Raw genomic sequence first — 17,696 nt, forward strand, 5'->3', positions numbered from 1 at the left:
ATTTCTCAAATATACCAATTTGACCTTGCTAAGGTCATGGGGTCATATTTCTTTTTTGTTTTTAAACACTGCAATGGACTTTCTGGGATAGTTCAGAGGTACTAAGAAGATAAAAATATATACACTGGAAGCCATTTAAAGTTAAGAAAAAAAAAAAAAACAGTAAATAAATTCCAATTATATAATAGAATATGAAATATAACTTTTAATATTTTTGTACTATTATCTACAGCTACAAGATAAAATGTTGTGGTACAACAATACTCTTAAATGCATATTTTTTGTTATATAAAGTATCTCAGCTGACAAGTATGAAAGGCTGATTTCTTAAAACATAAAAGTCACATTATTTAAAGCTAAAAGAAAGCTGAGCACCTAGCACCCAGAAAGACTTATAGCAGCAACATGTTGGCACTAAAATGTGTGGTACTTCTAATAAAACACAGAAACATTGAAAATTAAACATAACATACAGGCTAAGACCAAAGTATGCTAAAAGACAAGAAAGAAGATAATTTAGAATTCTGCTATACTTTGAGCAACTTGAACAAGTTTTCTTGGTGAGAGGAGGCGGTAGGCGTGCAGGTGGAACTGTGTATCCAGTGAGGCACAGTGTGGAGCAGAAAAGCTGAGTAGATCCTTTCCTCTGATAAGCAGTTTGCCCTTTCTGGAGGATTTTTTTACAACCAGAACAGGAAACTCGAACAGCTGTGGCTGGAACTGAAGGAAGCATTTTATTCATGCCAGATGATGCCAGTGAAGGCTGAAAGCCAGTAGTCAACTGTGGAGCTTCAGAAAAAAATTGAAAGAAAAAAAATGCTTTACTTTTTACCAAGCATTTCAAGTATCCATTCTTTCTTACTTTTCTAGAATAAGTCTTAAAACCCAACAATAATGATACAAGAAATAATTTAAAGGCATTCTAAATGAGCAGAGAGAACTGTCTTATTAATAATACAAGTAGAAACTTCCTCTCATTCATGTTGGTCAGAATAAATATAATTCATTTATTCAGTTTTGTTTCTTACCAAGAGGACTGCCACTGACTGAAAACACAGCACTAATTTTCAGTTCCCCCTCTTGAGTTTTTTGCTGTTGGCCATGACTATACTCCTTTAAAAAGGAAAAAAATAAATAAACATTGAGAAAACAATAAATGCCTAAAGAAATCCAGACATTCAAGACATTTTAATGTTGCTATATCAGTGGAAAACATTTATATTAACATTAATAAGAAATAATAAAATACAAAACAGTAAGCAAACTAATAAGGCTTTGTATATACTGGGAGAATAAACGGGAAAAATGAAAGTTAGCTACCTAATGAGCCCGTGGTACTAGATATTTATAAATTAATTTTGAAACTGTTTAGTATTACAGTATTTTAAGTTATAGTTTATTATAAAAGTAATACACATTCTCTATAGAAAATTTAGAAAAGTAGAAATAAGAAAAAAATCTAATCATATTTCTATCACCCCAAAAGAACCCACTGTTGTTCTTTCGGTATATTTCTTTCCAGTCTTTTCCCCTCCACTATTCAAAGGTTTTCTTTCTTTACACAGTTGTGATTATTCTAAATAAACTATTCTTAAAAACTGATAATTTATTCACATGAATTTCAATTATTTGAATTTTTACATATTATTGCACAATACTCCAAATGACTCCTAATGGTTAAATACCAATGTTTCCAAGACTGAAGTCCAAGAAACCCTGTGGTTAAGGCAGTCTGAGAATTCTAAAGTAACATTTTTTAAATTGTTATTTAAATGATTTTTATATGCATATCAACATTTTAAGTCATGAATAACCATCACTTAAATGAAGTCTAATACAACTGAGTACTGTTGTTTGCTTTTATAATTATATTGTTGCATCATGATACCATTAAGTGTCAGACTGAACTTTTAAGATATTGTTTATCACATTGAAGTTCAAATTACTGCAAAGATCCCTTATTATTGGAATTCTGGGGTATCTCAGACATACTCCCTGTGTGTGTGTGTGTGTGTGTGTGTGTGGTAAGGAGGGTGTCAGTACGTTATTAAAGTTTGAGAAATATCAAAACATACTACTTAACAGACATAAGATTACACAGGGACATGACACAAGTACAGTGGGTACACATGCCTCAGGCACAAAATTAAAGGCACCAAAATGTTCAGCAATTTAGATAGTATTTTAATGTAGTATTTTGAAAAACCAAAATTTATGCAAAAATCTTTGATGAACAAAATAGCAAATTTTTAAATAAAGACATCAACTTTTTTCCTTTTGCCTCAGGCTCCAATATGGCCCTGCATGGTACTGAGATTATATAACCCAATGTTGGTTCATTTAATGAATGTTTCCACACATTTAATACAATCAATAATTCAATGATTAGTATCTTTTGTGAATACCCGTAACTTGATTCTAAAAATGGAATTACTAGATAAAAAGGTACATAATAAAGGCTTTTGATACTCAGTGACAGATTGTTTCCCCAACAAAACTATTCTTTTTTTTTTTGATACTGGTGATTGAACCCAGGGATACTTTACCACTGAGCTACATCCCCAGTCCTTTTTATTTTTGAGACAGGGTCTCACCAAATTGCTTGGGGCCTCGCTGAGTTACTGAGGCTGGTCTTGAACTTGCGATTCTCCTGTCTCAGCCTCCTGAGTCACTGGGATTACAGACATGCGCCACCATGCCCAGCTCTAAGCTGATCTTAATTATATTTATTCCAGCTATTAATTTTTAAAAAAGCCAATTCAAAGAGTATTTTCCCATTGTTTCAATTTGCAATTATTTTTAGTGTTCATTTACAAGGTACATTATAATTTACAGAATTAACCTTCTGTAGCATCTTATCAATATTCCCTCAATATGTACTTTGAATTAAAATTTTATGTTTGAGGTTTCCATTTTTATGCCAAAAATCTAACAATCTTTACCTTTGTGATTTCTTCTATCTCTTACAAAGTTTTACTTCCATAATAAAATAATAAGACAGTGGTTTCATTGTTTATTATACAGTCCTTTAATCCAGGGGTCAGCAAACTTTATCTGCAAAGGGCCAGATAGTAAATATTTTTGACTTTGCAGGCCATACGGTCTCTGTCACAACTACTCAACTCTGCCTTGGTACAGCAAAAACACCCACAGATAAAATGGAAAAAAATGACCGTGGCGACATTCCAATAAAACTTTATTATAAAAGCAGTGGGTTAGGGTAAAAAAAACACACACAAACAAGGTGGATTGGATTTGGCTAGACACTGATAATTTGCCAACCCTAGCTTTGTTTCTTTCCCTAAATACCTAGTGAATTCCTTCCCACTTGCTATTAATAATAATATATTAAGTTCATGACAATAATGTCTACCTCGGGACTATCTATGCTGTATCATTATCAGCCTAACTAATCTTATACCATACTATTCTAATCAAACAAAATTGTAGGATAAACCATTTAACATGATTTTGCCACTCTCAACCTCCCCAACTATTTTTTAGAATACGTAAGTACATAGCTCAGTGGTAGAGTGCATGCATAGCATGCATGAGGACCTGGGTTTAAACCCCACCCCAGTATAATTTTAAAAAGGTAAAAAGATAGAACATATATGCAACATGTTTATATATGCACAACTATTATTCTTCAAAACCTGGGGCCTAACCATTTACATTTCCCTCAGAATTACATCAAACACGCATCTTAAGAATAACTAACATAATATCTCTTACATTTCTTTAAAAAGTGGTGTCTCCATTCAAGTTGTCTTTCATATGACATAAGTACATATTAGATGCTGCTGGGAATACCTATCTTTCTTGTTGTATCATCTAACTTTGGAAAAGTGATATATAGAAATATTACTAACTTTTATATAACTATAATTCAACTAGGTACTCCACTAAACTTTCAAAAGTTCTATTAATTCTCTAACAAAGATCCTTACCAGCAAATGATGATCATTTAATCTCCTTTTTTCCATTACTTTTTCTTCTAATTTCCTTAACATCTACTGGGCCAAAAATCCAGTAAGAGTTAAATAATACTGTTGACATCAATAAGCTGTAGTCTTTTAACAGAGTATCTATTATAAGAAATGTATAATGAATTACATGAGATGTCTTTTGGCATCTAAGAAAGTGACTATAACAAATACTCTTTACTTATGCTGCTGATGAAATGTATATATTAAATTTTTTCATATACTGACATCCTGACATTCCTATATTACATAGCATGTTAAAACAAATTTTCAGTGGGAAAATCTCAGAAAACTACAAAAATAATCAGTGCTCATTAGCTCACATCAGTGGTCTCCAGCAAGCTCTCTGTGATGGCAATTCCAAACTTCTGATGCATTCTTCAACCAACTAGCCTATCTTACTTATACTTATATTACTAATAGTAAAATAAGTATATTTGTTAAGTTCTCTGTTTGAATATACCATTTATATTACTAATAGTAAAATAAGTATATTTGTTAAGTTCTCTATTTGAATACACCATATCTTCAAGGCAGAATATCTGGTTTATCTGTATTCCTCCACAATGAGTACTTTTAAGAAATGAATGAGTGAGTAGAAAATAATTGTTAAATGTATTTGAGAACTGATTGATGACCCAAAAGCTTTTAAAGGAAAAAAACACAGGTGTCTGACCACAATCATTTACCAATACCCTTACTTTGTTTACCACAGAAAGATCCATATTAATATCCCAGGACAGTATTTTAGACATGAAGAACACAGTTTCCGCAGCCAAATTAAATTGTTAAGGCTAAAACAAAGTCCTAAGATTTGAATGACTGAATGACTGTATTAAACGTTCCAAGACTATGTGAATCACTATCATGAAAATCAGTTAAATTTGCTTTCCCATCTTAATTTATTTATTTCAATGAGAGATTATAGATTAGTTCTCCCTAATCAGGCAAAATAGCACATTCCTGTACTCACAGCAGCTCAGGGGACTGAGGCAGGAAGATTCTGAGTATGTGACGCCAAGCCTTAGCAACTTGCAACTTAGTGAGACTGTGTCTTAAAATTAAAAATAAAAATAAATGGAAAAAAATTAAAAATAAAAAAAAAAACCTGTGGCTGTAGCTCAGTGATGAGCATCTCTGAGTTAAATCCCTAATACCAAGAAAGGAAGAGGGTTGGAGAAAGCTCTCCATCTATTTTTATGAGAAAGAAGAAAAGAATCATGATTTTCACATAGGTGTCTCGTTTTCAGAACCAATGGAAAAAAAGGATAAGAAAATGTGAGGTCTCTGGCCCTCCTTAAAATTTCTATTTTAAAACCTTCTCTTGGCATTTTAAGAAATGAAGCAACTTTTACTTACAGGAAGATTGGTAAACTATCAAAAACAAGACTTTGATTATGACCCCACTCTGGCTCTTTCCTGGACATAAGACCTTCAGTAAATAACAATCTCTAGAAATGGAACTACCCCATTCAAAAGTGGTAAATATCCTTTACTCTGGCCATCTTCCAGAGTGTTGTTGAGTGGATGAAATACCATAGTACATATAAAAGCATCTGTACTTATTTAAAAAAAAACTATAGAAAATACTATAGTAACATGAAATGGGATTAGAATGAAGAAATGAAACTGGAAAATCAAATGAAGTTATGCCAATAACAGAACCAGGAGGAAGTGACTAACAAACCCAGAAATTTATAACTGAAGAAATAACCAAGAGCAAACGGGTAGAAGTTAAACATACATACACACATTTCAGTAACTTTGCAATTTATATATAAGTGAAGAAATTAAAACCAAAAGGAGAATTAAGAAGTGAACTGAGAGTAAAAACTACAAAATTAAGCACAAAGAAAACCAAGGGAAGTTTTGAAAATGTGTCATGAGCTCAAATTATGATTTTATTAAATCATGAAAAAAGTTATTAGTAAATGATAGTCAAAAGTAAAGGTTGACCAACTGTAAAGTCTATCAGTATTTATAAGAAGGTTAAAGTAATATTTTTGAGACTATGAAAATAACACATAGGAATTCCCTTTTTTAGTCTATGGGAAATTAATAAGATTAATAAAGCATTATGCAGTACTGAAAAGCAAATAATATAGATTTCTAAGGGTCATGGGGGAGAAATACCTAAAAGAACAGGACAATGAAGAGGGAGAAGGAGGGGGTCAGGAAGGGAAGAGAGAGGAAGAAGGAGAGGGAAAGACAAGGAAGAGCAAAGAACATGAGTCCCCTGGGGGATTCCAAAAGAATTATCAGAGGTCTGGTTCAACAGGATTAGTGTGGCTGACAATACAGAAGACTGCTCAAGGAAAACCTACCTTTATCTACTCACATCCTGGGACTGCTTTATTACGGGGGTCAGGGTAAAGAATGCTTTTGGATCTTATGCCTCGGACCTACTCATATTACTGCTTCATTCTTAAGAATCCAACCATGTGATGAGCCTTTGGGATAATTCTTCCCCATAATCAGGATAAAACTTCGAGTTCAACATTTTATAGCACATTTTATAATTTTGAGTAAGTGTGTAAAAAACAGGCATTTCTATCCATCCATCCTATTTATATGCTCCAGCCACGAATGCCCTCTACCCCCACTATATTTGGTCTTTCCTAAAACTGTTTTTTGTCCCAATGAAATGTCACTGGATCATGTACAAGAGAAACAGATGTCTTTGGTGTCCTGCCAAAACTATGAATTCTTATGACTTTCCCATGTCCACACTGTGGAGCATGTAAGATTTGAGATCTACCCATAGTTGAGATCTACAGCCATAGTTGTTATCTTCTGAGGCATATACTATCACATGAGCTTTCCCTGGGTGTCAGGACATTTATCTCTAATCCAAAAATCTACAAACATGTTCACTCTACTTTCTATTCAATATTTCATATTCTTTTTACTGTCTTCTTCTAGAACCACACTCATATCAATCCAACTCCTATAGCTTTATTGTCACTACCCTAATGCATATATACCTCCTCTTGGGCACCATGAAATTCTGGCTTCATTGGGCATCAATCTGACAAATACAAAACACCTACCTCCATAATCACCTATTCTTCCATGGATTTACTCTAGAACAGTGGTTCTCAATAGAACATGATTTTGTTCCCCAGGGGACATTTGGCAATATCTGGAGACATTTCTAGTTGTTACAAATATAGAGAGAAGTAGAAGCCAAGGATGCTGGTAAACATTCTGCAATGCATAGGGCAGCCCCTACTAATAGAGAATCTGGCCCAAAATGCCAATGGTGCTGAGATTTGAGAAATTCTGCTCAAGGAGACCTGAATAAAAAAATTATCTGCCACAGAAGTCCTACATTCTTAAGTCCTCTAATAAAACAGAAAGATAGGAAAAGATATGCCAGTCATGGTGGCACATGCCTGTAATCCCAGCGACTCAGGAAGCTTAGGCAGGAGGACACCAAGTTCAAAACCACTTAGCAAGGTTCTGAGCTACTTAGTGAGACCTTGTATCAAAAAAATAAAAATGGGTTGGGGATGTGACTCAGTGGTTAGGTGCCCCTGGGTTCAATCCACAGAACCAAAAAATAAAAACTAAAACTTTCCCCAGATCAAATATAATTTCAGAAAAATAGCTAAGTCATGCTATGTTCACTTCTTATCCTCTGAATTCATGTCATCTGTACAAAATAGACACCTTCAAATAATTGTTACTACTGTATATTCATCCCTTAGACCCCTTCCTATATTTAAAAATGATGATGGCATCTGATATAACTTACTTCTACCATTCCAACTGCTGAAAGTCATGAACTGGATATCTTAGTTGACTTCAGAACTTCACAGTTACAGGACACCTATGACTTTTACCTCCACAGCAACTTAAAATAGCAAAGCTCCATGCTTACCCTCAGTACTCAAAATCTCAAACTTGGAAACATGTATCATTCACCAAAGCTTCCTTTACTTTCTACCCATTACTCCAATAAACTGGTTCTTTGCTCAATTAACCCTTCCAAAGATACTCTGCTCATTAACCCCAACCTGAAAGACAATAAATCCATATCTAACCTGTACTTCATTAGCAGTAACTGCAAAGAATTACTATTCTGTATGCAATCACACCACAAACCCATAATCTACCATAAGCCTTCATCAATATCTACTCTATCAATCTCAAATCCTTAAAGACTCACTGTTTCCCTAATCCTGCACTGAAATGCTTTACAAAAATCACAGTGGTATTAACAAACAAAGATAATTAAAAGCCTTAATTACTACTTGGGAAATTTTTCATTTAACTCTTGTTAATGCCTTGCAAGACAATTTGAATCACCTCAACCTCCTTTAACAGTCTCCTTTCACCTTGTCAACAAACAACTTCACTTCTTAAACACTTCCTCTCTCAAATGAATAATTCAATGTGTGGAACAAAAAGAAGGGGGGAAAACAAAAAGGTGAAATGTTTACTTGAGCATTTTCAGGTTCATCTTTAATTTTGTCTAGTAGTCCCTGCTGTGGTGCCATTGCTTTGTCATACTCATCATCCAAAGGTTCTTCTTTAATTCTAATATTTGATGCAAAGGAATTCCCCAGTTCCGAACCAATGGATTCTTTATTGGCAAATGGGTAGCTGGAATCCTAAAACACAATATAAAGGATTAATAAATATTCAAATTTAAAAATTATTCCTCTTCAGGTTTAACACCCAAAGAAAAGCTTATTGGAAATGAAGAACTGTGGACATTCATCAGGCTCCCTATACCTAAAAGTAAATGTGCTATAGGTCTAAATATCAAATATAAAGCTGAGGCTTCTTAGAATGTCTCCAAATATGTCCTTACCCAAATAATAAAGCAAATAAAAAAAAAAAATCAGTGTTCTACCTGACACATATAGTTAGAGTAGAAAGTGACATACAGAAAAGTTTGACACTTGCCACAGTTAACAGCAATCTACATACACACTGAAAACTTACCCTAAAGTTTGTTTCTGGGGTTTGTGGTAAATGGGTATGTAATGTTTCTTCAACTTGATTAGCTATTGAAAGAAAAACAAACAAACAAATACATGTATATGAATAACAAATCTTATTAAAAATGACCCCAAAAGCTATCATTTGATAATCGCCTCTCTTTTCTAACAGATATGCTCAATAGAGTGAACTGGGTCCCCAAAGAACACCCAAAAGGAAGTTTCACTCAAAATTATTTACAACCTAGCCTCACCTACCTTTTAGCATTACTTCATACCTTTTCCTTGCTGCAACATAAAGTGGCTACTTTATTCACTGTGCTCTGAAAATAATACTTGTGTTTGTTCTACAACTCATTTCTGCTAATTCTACTCCAAAGTCTCCTCTGTCTATCCTAATATTTATAATTTTCCAGATTATGCTTAGTTCAAAATTCACCTCTCCTCTATAAAACACTCCCTATTCACTAAGTTAAAAATTATCTCTCTCCTAAGAATCCTTAAAACAGAGTGTTTCAGCTATTTGAAACAAATCTTATATTGCCTTATGATAGACTCTTCTAATATTGCCTTTAATTATAAATTAAATCTTATGCTATTCAACTAGTCAGCTATTTCATGTTTTTTCCCTTCTACTACTCCTAGACATTATGTTCCTTCAGAAAAAGGACTCCCACAATTTTCATTATCCTCTACAGGGATACTGAAATTATATACTGAATTACATAAATCAGTAACACCATATATCCTTACAGAACCTTGTACATAATAGTTGTCCTTATAAACAATATAACTTTGTTCTTTCTACTATATATTAACTAGCATTGTCAACAGAAATATAATGATTGGCATAATGCACTTGCTTTCCTTTGCGTCAGTTTAACATTGTGGAAGGATTACATTTTTCACTGCACATGCTCCAAGAATACAAAGATGAATACAATAAAATGCAGCTCTCAAAAAACTCTTACACTAGTGGGTAAAGCAAAAACAACAATAACAACAAAAAGAGAACTATAATATTGTTTGATAAGTACTATAAATGGGGCTGAAACAAAATGCTGTGAAAATACAGGTAAGAAAACAATTCATTCTTGATATAGAGCAGTTAGGAATAACTATAGAGTAGAAAAGGTTTATAAGTTAGGCACCATTCAAATACTTTTATGGGCACATGTACAAGACAGAAAATGACATGCAGGCAAATGGAACAGCAAGAAAGGTATAGAAGAAAATATATAGTATATTCAAGAATGGAACTGGAGCTAACATTTGTTACACTGGGCAAAGAGACTCAAAAGGAGCCTCGAGAAACTTCTCCAACATAAAATTGATTTTTTTTTTTTAAATCTTTCTATACTAATTGGTGGGACAGCAGTTTGAATGAGTGCTTACAGCACAAAGAAGTTAAATCCAACTTCAGGTTCCAATGCTCAATCAAAGAAAATGAACAGGTGATTCAAGTATCTTGTCTTCTCATCAAAATATTGCAAGCAAAGGGAAGGAGAAATGAGATTTAGAGCTATTTTTCAATCATTTATATCATTACCAAAAGTTACTGGGATAAATTCAGTCACTCTGCAAAGAACAAGGATAAAAGAAAAATGACAAACTTACAATGAATTTAACTGTTCATATTTACTTAACATTGAAAGTAATAAAAGCTATATTATTATCAATACTTTGTTACTGTGTTCATGGTGCTATTCCAACAATTATTACCTGCTTTATCAAAAAAACTGCTTTTCAACCTTGAATCCAAATCTTTATGGGGTTTATCCAATCGTTTTTCACGTTCATGATAAGTTAGGTCTCTATTTTTCTCCTTTCCAGAAAATGTCTCTTTGCTGTTTTCTCTTACTAGACTAAAATCTTTCCGTATTGATTTAAAGACAGAAACCTGATCAAACTGTTTAGGAAAGTCTTTTTTTAATTTATTCTGAATTTGTATTTCATTTTCATTGTCTGATTCATGCTGTGTGACTCTTCTCTCTACTTCCAAGCTATCATCAGTATGGATTGAAGAAACAAGATTGTCCTTTGAACTAAAATCCTGTTCATCCTCATTGTCACTACCAACGACTGGAATTCCTGCAAGATCCCCAGAGTTCAAAAAATAATCATCTTCATCCAGCAATGAATTTTCAGATCCTGTTTGATTCGGCATTCCATAAGACATGCTGTCAAGGGTAGGAGTTAAGTTGTGGTCTATATCTTCAGACATTTCTGTATCCATGATACCACCACCTTAAAAAGTAAAATACTGTTTAGACAAATGATAGTGCTAAAAATGACCACAATTATAAGGTCTGTCTGGTATTTAGCCAAACATATATATATATTTTTTTTTCTTTTCAAACAAAATAGATAATATAACCATAGTATTCATTTAACACTGGATATAGGTGTGACGGACATGATTACCCTCATCCAACAGTTAAAAGAAATAGAGAACCAAAACTTGAAAAACTACTTTGGTTAGAAAGGAAGACCACGTGACATAAAGAAAAGAGGACCAACTACAGAATCAGACTTATCTGGGTTGTAATCATAGTATAATCCTAAAAAATCTGTGATCCTAAAAAGTTAACTCAGAGTCTATAGATAAAACAGCATAATACTCACCTTGGAGATTAATTTATGGTGAGAATTAGTGATAAATAAAGGACTTACTGACATAGTGACTGAAACAGAAAAAGGAATATGAAGTGCTAACTTTAATTTTACAATTCTGGATTCAGCTACCCAGAATACTCACTATTATAGAACCCAGATTTCTGGTCCAAAGAGTTCAACTTACTTTCTTTCTTTTTTTTTGGTGTGTGTGTGTGGGGGGGCGGGTACTGGGGATTGAACTCACGGCTTTGTGCATGTGAGGCAAGCACTCTACCAACTGAGCTATGTCCCCAGCCCTTCCATTTTCTCTGTGTTAACACTAATTCAGACTTAACACAGTTAATATTTACAAAAGAAAATATTTAAACATGAAAATAAAATTTAACCATCCTAAGAGTAAAAAAAAGAGTTTACTCTTTATAACTATATGCTAAAATCTCTCCCATTCCAAAATTTTTTTAAAAAAAGAAGACCCCCAACCCTATACTGTCCTCAATTATCTTTCCTACATGAATTTATAGAAAAAAGTCTACATTAGTTCATTTCTACTTCACCTCCCAATCATCAGTCCTTTGAGCTTGATATAATCAGCTCCCAACTTTCCGCTGAAATTATTCTCACTAACAATATTAGAGTCAAGTCCAACTGATTATTTTCAAACCTTAAGTGGTATGTCCCTACTGAATAAAATTCCTTTGGTTTCTTTGACAATGAATTTCTTCTCACCTTTCTAACTGGCCTATTAACTTGTTTTATATTCCTTTTCCTGTTCATGTCTTCAATATTAGGTTTTCTCCAGAATTCCAGTTTCTTATTCCATACACTAAGATTAAAATATTTTATTCACCTGCATAGCCTTTTGCTACTGACTTTCTAATTAGATATCTATATTCAATTAGCTCCTTTGTATGTAAGTCCCTAAGGAATTCCAACTTAAAAACTGTAAATTCAAACTCATCATGTACCTAATCCAAGCTAACACTTCTTGTATTTCCCTCACTTGATTAATGACTTTGCTAAACCAGCAACTGTTCAAGATATAAGAATTGTTCCAATCTCCCTCTCCCCTGGCAACTTCTGTCAACTCTATTAGTTAATCTCTCTCAGACATTCAGCACCTAGTTCTAGTACTTCAAATTTCTTCCTGTACTACTGCAGTATCTTTGACAGTGCACTAATTCAGTCCACATAAACATTTAGGAAATAATTATATTCTTACAAACCCTGGGCCAAGAACACATTTAATTGGTCCACAAATAGGCAAACTAGAACTAATAAAAACAGTGAAACGAAGAATGAAAATATTACAACATTGGCATCCCTGTTTTTATCTGTTCCTGAAACCCAGATACAACTTCAGGTGATAGGACCATTCCTCAACAATTCCTTGGACTCGATGATTCAATATATTCCCCTTTTTACTTTAGGTATTTGTAATAAAGTCCAAATGATAGATTGATTTATTTTTTTATTTGTTCTTTATTTTTTATTTGTTCTTTTTAGTTACATGACAGTAAAATCTACTTTGATATATTTGTACAAACATGGAATATATCTTATTCTAATTAGGATCCCAGTTGTGTGGATATACTCAAATGAGAAGTTTTCCTCAAGTTATCCTCTCGTAGAGACACCAGAATTATCTAAAACATTAATCATTCCATATTATTCTCTCCCCTGAGATCCTTCAATAGTTCCCCTGGCTTAAGGAACTGACTAACTCATTCAGCACATAATCTACGGTAAACACTGTGCTAGGTACCAAGGATAAAAAGATGGTAATGATTTCTGTTCCTCAGAGCTAGAAAAACAGTAAAATGGAAAACTTGAAAACAGTGTGATAATAGGTAAATAAAACTTTCAAGTTCATAATGCTATCAGGAGAGATAAAAGCATTCTATTAAAAAAGCATTTTTGGTTTAATATATCAGAAGAATGATTGCTAAAGAGAAAATAATGGGCAAAAAAAAATCACTTTTCTACTTTCTAAAATAATAATAAATTCAGAGAACAAATGGTAAAACAGACGCTAAAATCTTAAAAGGACATGTGTACTAAAGAACTTACATGATGAGTCATGATCATGACTGTAACTTACTTTCTCACAGTATCCCATATAGAAGAAGCAAGGCAGGAGAGAACAGCAGAAACAATACTATAGATATTATTATTTTAATTTTTCCATTTATTTGAAAATTCTCATAATAAGAGAAGATTAGATAGAAAATACAAATAACCAGAGTGGACACACACACACATACACACACACACATCTACCAAACTGTAAGCACCTAAAGGTCAGTGTTAAGCCTTTTCTCTACAACGGTTTATCCTTACTAGCAGGCCACATGGCATATGCTCTGTAACAATTTCATGAATGAAATGCATTTTAGAAGATCCGCAGTTTAAGTTCTACTATAGATGAGATATCAATACTAAAAAGCAATACTGCAAGCAATTCTCCTTACCTCTACATTTAAATTCAGGATATGGTATCAGGAAATAGATAGTCACCTGGAAAAAAACACATGCCTAACTCACACCAAAATAACTTCCATATGTACCTAGTTTAGATGTTAAAATTTTTTTTTAAAGAAAACATGAAAGAATTATTTTTAAGTCATAAAACTGAGCAAGTTTTTGTAATGATAAAATGAAATTAAAATACCAGTTTATTGAAAAAAAATAAAAGATCAAATGTGACTACAAAAATTCCTATAGAAGAAAAAAATCAAATTTAAAAGATAGAAGGATAAACTGGCTAAAAAGATTTCAGTGCAGTATATCATAAAGGGTAATCTCTAAGAGAAAAAGAAGAGACTCAGAGTCCAATAAAGAAACACGTAACCAAATACACAAATAAAAGCAAAGAATCTGAACAAACATTTCAAAGAAGGGAAATACCAAGGGTCAATAAAAGAAATGCATATTAATAATGCAATGAGCTACCATGTTCACATAGCAGGTATCCATTGTTCTGTCTTCCCCCTCCCCACCCCCAACCCCCACACACAAATTTATTGTTCTATGTGTAAAGAGTAGCATCTTATGTTGGTCATTTGGACTTAAGTTTCTTGTGAAAGTCCCATGTACATGTAAAATTATTAAAACTTGGTTTTTTTATTGTTTTTTTGTTGTTGTTAATCAGTCTTATGTTAATCTGGTTCCTGGATCTAGCCAAAAAGCCCACATAAGGTTTAAGGGGGAAGAAAGGAGAAAGTAGAATCTCTTCCTCTCTCATACTCTATATGATGCTTGGCATATTTCTGGAAAAACAAGTACATTTTACTAGAATTGAATGACCAAAAGTGCTCAAAATGGACAGAGAAAGAAGAGACCTATGAGAAATTTGTAGATAACAGAAAAATTGCAAAGTATTTAAATGAGAAGAGAAGTCATTTAAAATTCCTGAAGACATGTTTTATTTATGTTTTATAAGAATCTTGTGTTTTACATATGGATTCTGTATACCAGAAGAGTGTTGAATATTATAAGGAAGTGGAAAATGAAAGATGAAATACTGGTTAGGAAGCTATTGCAATAATCCAAGGAAAAACTGGTGAGTAGGGCCAAGTTGGTAATGGCATAAAGATCTCAGGTTTGGATACACTTTAAAGGTAGATACATTTCCTGGTATAAGATGCTGGGAATAAAAGAAGTCAAGGATAACATAACAAGGTTCCATTTCTTCAAACAGGAACACTAGAGTATCAAATCAAAAAGAATAACATGAATACTTTGGTTGTAGGACTGTTCATTTTGATATCTTTATTAAATCTTCAAATGGAAATATAAGAAAGCCGTTGGAGAACAGTGAAAGTCTGTAATTCTAGCAGCTCAGAAATCTGAGGCAGGAAGACTGAAAATTGAAGGCCAGCCTGGCCAACTTTTTAATTAAATTTAATTAAAACTTAAGTGGGGACTGGGGATAAAATTGAGAGGTAAAGCTCCCCTGAGTTCAATCCCCGGTGACAAAAAAAAAATAATTAAAAAAAATGAAATACAGCATTTGGATATATTAGTCTGTAGTTAAAGATGAGACTTCTGCCAAGTAATGAGGAAAAACAATTAGGAATGCAATGTAGAGATAGTACTTAAAATTCACCTGACTAGATAAGATCACCTAGTTAGTTTACTTACTAGAAATGGGAAACAGCCAAGAGTCATGAGACATTTCAACATTCAGAAATCTAATAGGAATAAAGGTTCATAAAAAGACACCAAAAGAACAGCCAGGGTTGGAAATGTAGTGGTAAAGTGTCTGCTCTGCAAGCACCAAGCCCTGAGCTCAATCCCCAATAGGGGATGGGATTTAAGAATGGGAGAGACTAGCCAGAAGGTAGGAAGAAAAAAAGGGAATTACTAGCTATAATAAATGCTAACATGACTAATAAAATGAAAACTGAAAATATATTACTAATATTTGCAAAGTTTAAATGAACTTTTATCTTAACAAGAACTGTATCAGCGGGAAAATAAGTGAACAAGCCTCTGAGGGCAGATTATTATCTTCAGAAAGACTGAGAGGAGATAACTTGACAACACATTAAGTACAGATGACTCTTCAAAGAAACTTTGCTCTGAATTAAAGAAAATAAGCTGAAACTAAACTAAAATCTGGAATAAATAGGTTTTTTAACTTATATTTTTTGTTTTCTTTTGTGAGAAAAAATTTAAATGAAGAAAAATTACATCTTTGTAATTTTAACATCTTGGGAATGATTCACTAAACAAGGAATAATTAATGTATTCAGGAGAAGAGTCTTCGGGCAATAAATAAAGTTGATGATCAGTAAAATGGGTAAAATATAGGTTTATTGGTAAATCTTGGGGAAAATTTGTAACGTTATTTTAACCAACTTAAGTAGGATATTTGTTTGCTAATAAGCAAATTTCATGATGCCAAAAAAAGGTAATTTTTATTACTCCTTGTTCTTATGCTTAATCCTTGCATTAATGGTTTACTAACATTTCTATACTATATCTAAAAATCACTTCATTGTAAGATACTACCAACAAAGGGATCCAATTACCAATTACATTTCATTTATAAAGCACTTAATTCCTCCTGTTTTGTTTGAAGTGTAATTATCACAAAGTAACATCAATTACAATTCCAACTTCAGAAACCATGCTTCTCCATCAATTTTCTGAGGCTGCAAGCTGGGGTTGTAGTTCAGTGGTTGAGCGCTTGCCTCACATGGTTCGATTCTCAGCACCACATAAAAAAATAAATACAACAAAGATATCATGTCCATTTACAACTAAAAAAAAATGTTTAAGAAAATGTCTGGGGTTGCTACTTTTCTCTGCTATATAAAGAAACAAAGAATGGTGGAAATGAGGATCCCTACAACTACTAGGAATGCAAAAACAAACAATAAACATAAAAATGAAGTAATCAGTAAGTTCTAAGTAAAAGTTTAAATCAGCATTTTGACACAGAAATATCTGAGATAATTTGATTTTTATTGCTACTTATATAACAATTCCCTAAATAAAAATCTCTTTAAACTGTAAGATCACAAATGTAGTTCAACAGCTTATAATATTTATATAAAGCCAGAAATCATTAAACATAAAGCATAAAATGCCTAAAATGCTTATTTTTATTTAAGACATACAGAAGCACATTTGCAAATCATGTGGTGATCAGTCAAAACTTTGATAATGGGATTTCTTGCATAAATAATAACAAATCATCTTTATAACTGCAATTGAATTTCTTTAAATTAGAATCATAGAGTCACTCACACATTCATATGTTTACTGATTCACCTAGTGTTTCGAAAGCATTCAAATTATTCACAGAAACAACAGCTCACTTTTCAAAGGACGATTTTAGTTGGGTAAAAAAGGACATAGTTGAAATATTTAATTATATGACAAATATTAATAAACAAATTTGGGAACAAACAAAACTGACTCTTAGTAAGCATGATGAATTTTGTTTGGGAAACTACTAAATGCTTGAAAAAAAAAGACTTTTATTTATCAATAGGCCAGTGACCAAGAGAAAATTTTTCACGAAAATAGGACAAGATATTGAATATGTTTCAATCTGCTTTCAAACTGCAGGTATCAACATATTAGTGGACCACAGCCAGAATTTTCTTTTAAATGAACGACCAGAAAGCACAAGCTT

General features: G+C 32.8%; 1 protein-coding gene across 8 annotated transcripts in view; it reads right to left on the bottom strand.

The window, feature by feature from the left end:
• The window catches only part of Zmym4 (zinc finger MYM-type containing 4), a 145,833-nt gene that overhangs the window by 47,675 nt on the left and 80,462 nt on the right, over positions 1–17,696 (bottom strand). For 4 of the 8 annotated variants that reach the window (XM_046468908.2, XM_058570904.1, XM_058570905.1 and 1 more), the window contains 6 exons: positions 10,658–11,182; positions 8,940–9,001; positions 8,432–8,602; positions 3,951–4,013; positions 1,029–1,113; positions 534–789 (listed from right to left, as the gene is read on the bottom strand). In XM_046468908.2, coding sequence (XP_046324864.2) covers positions 534–789; positions 1,029–1,113; positions 3,951–4,013; positions 8,432–8,602; positions 8,940–9,001; positions 10,658–11,171 — 1,151 coding nt within the window. In that variant the 5' untranslated portion in view covers positions 11,172–11,182. Of the gene's footprint in view, positions 1–533; positions 790–1,028; positions 1,114–3,950; positions 4,014–8,431; positions 8,603–8,939; positions 9,002–10,657; positions 11,183–14,019; positions 14,048–17,696 lie in introns of those variants that run through there. The other 4 variants (XM_058570906.1, XM_046468903.2, XM_058570907.1 and 1 more) reach the window with 4 other exon arrangements.

Source organism: Marmota monax, unplaced genomic scaffold, assembly GCF_021218885.2.
Source record: "Marmota monax isolate L192 unplaced genomic scaffold, Marmota_monax_Labrador192_F-V1.1 WCK01_AAM20220418_F8-fsc00008, whole genome shotgun sequence".
In the NCBI taxonomy this organism is placed as follows: Eukaryota; Metazoa; Chordata; class Mammalia; order Rodentia; family Sciuridae; genus Marmota; species Marmota monax.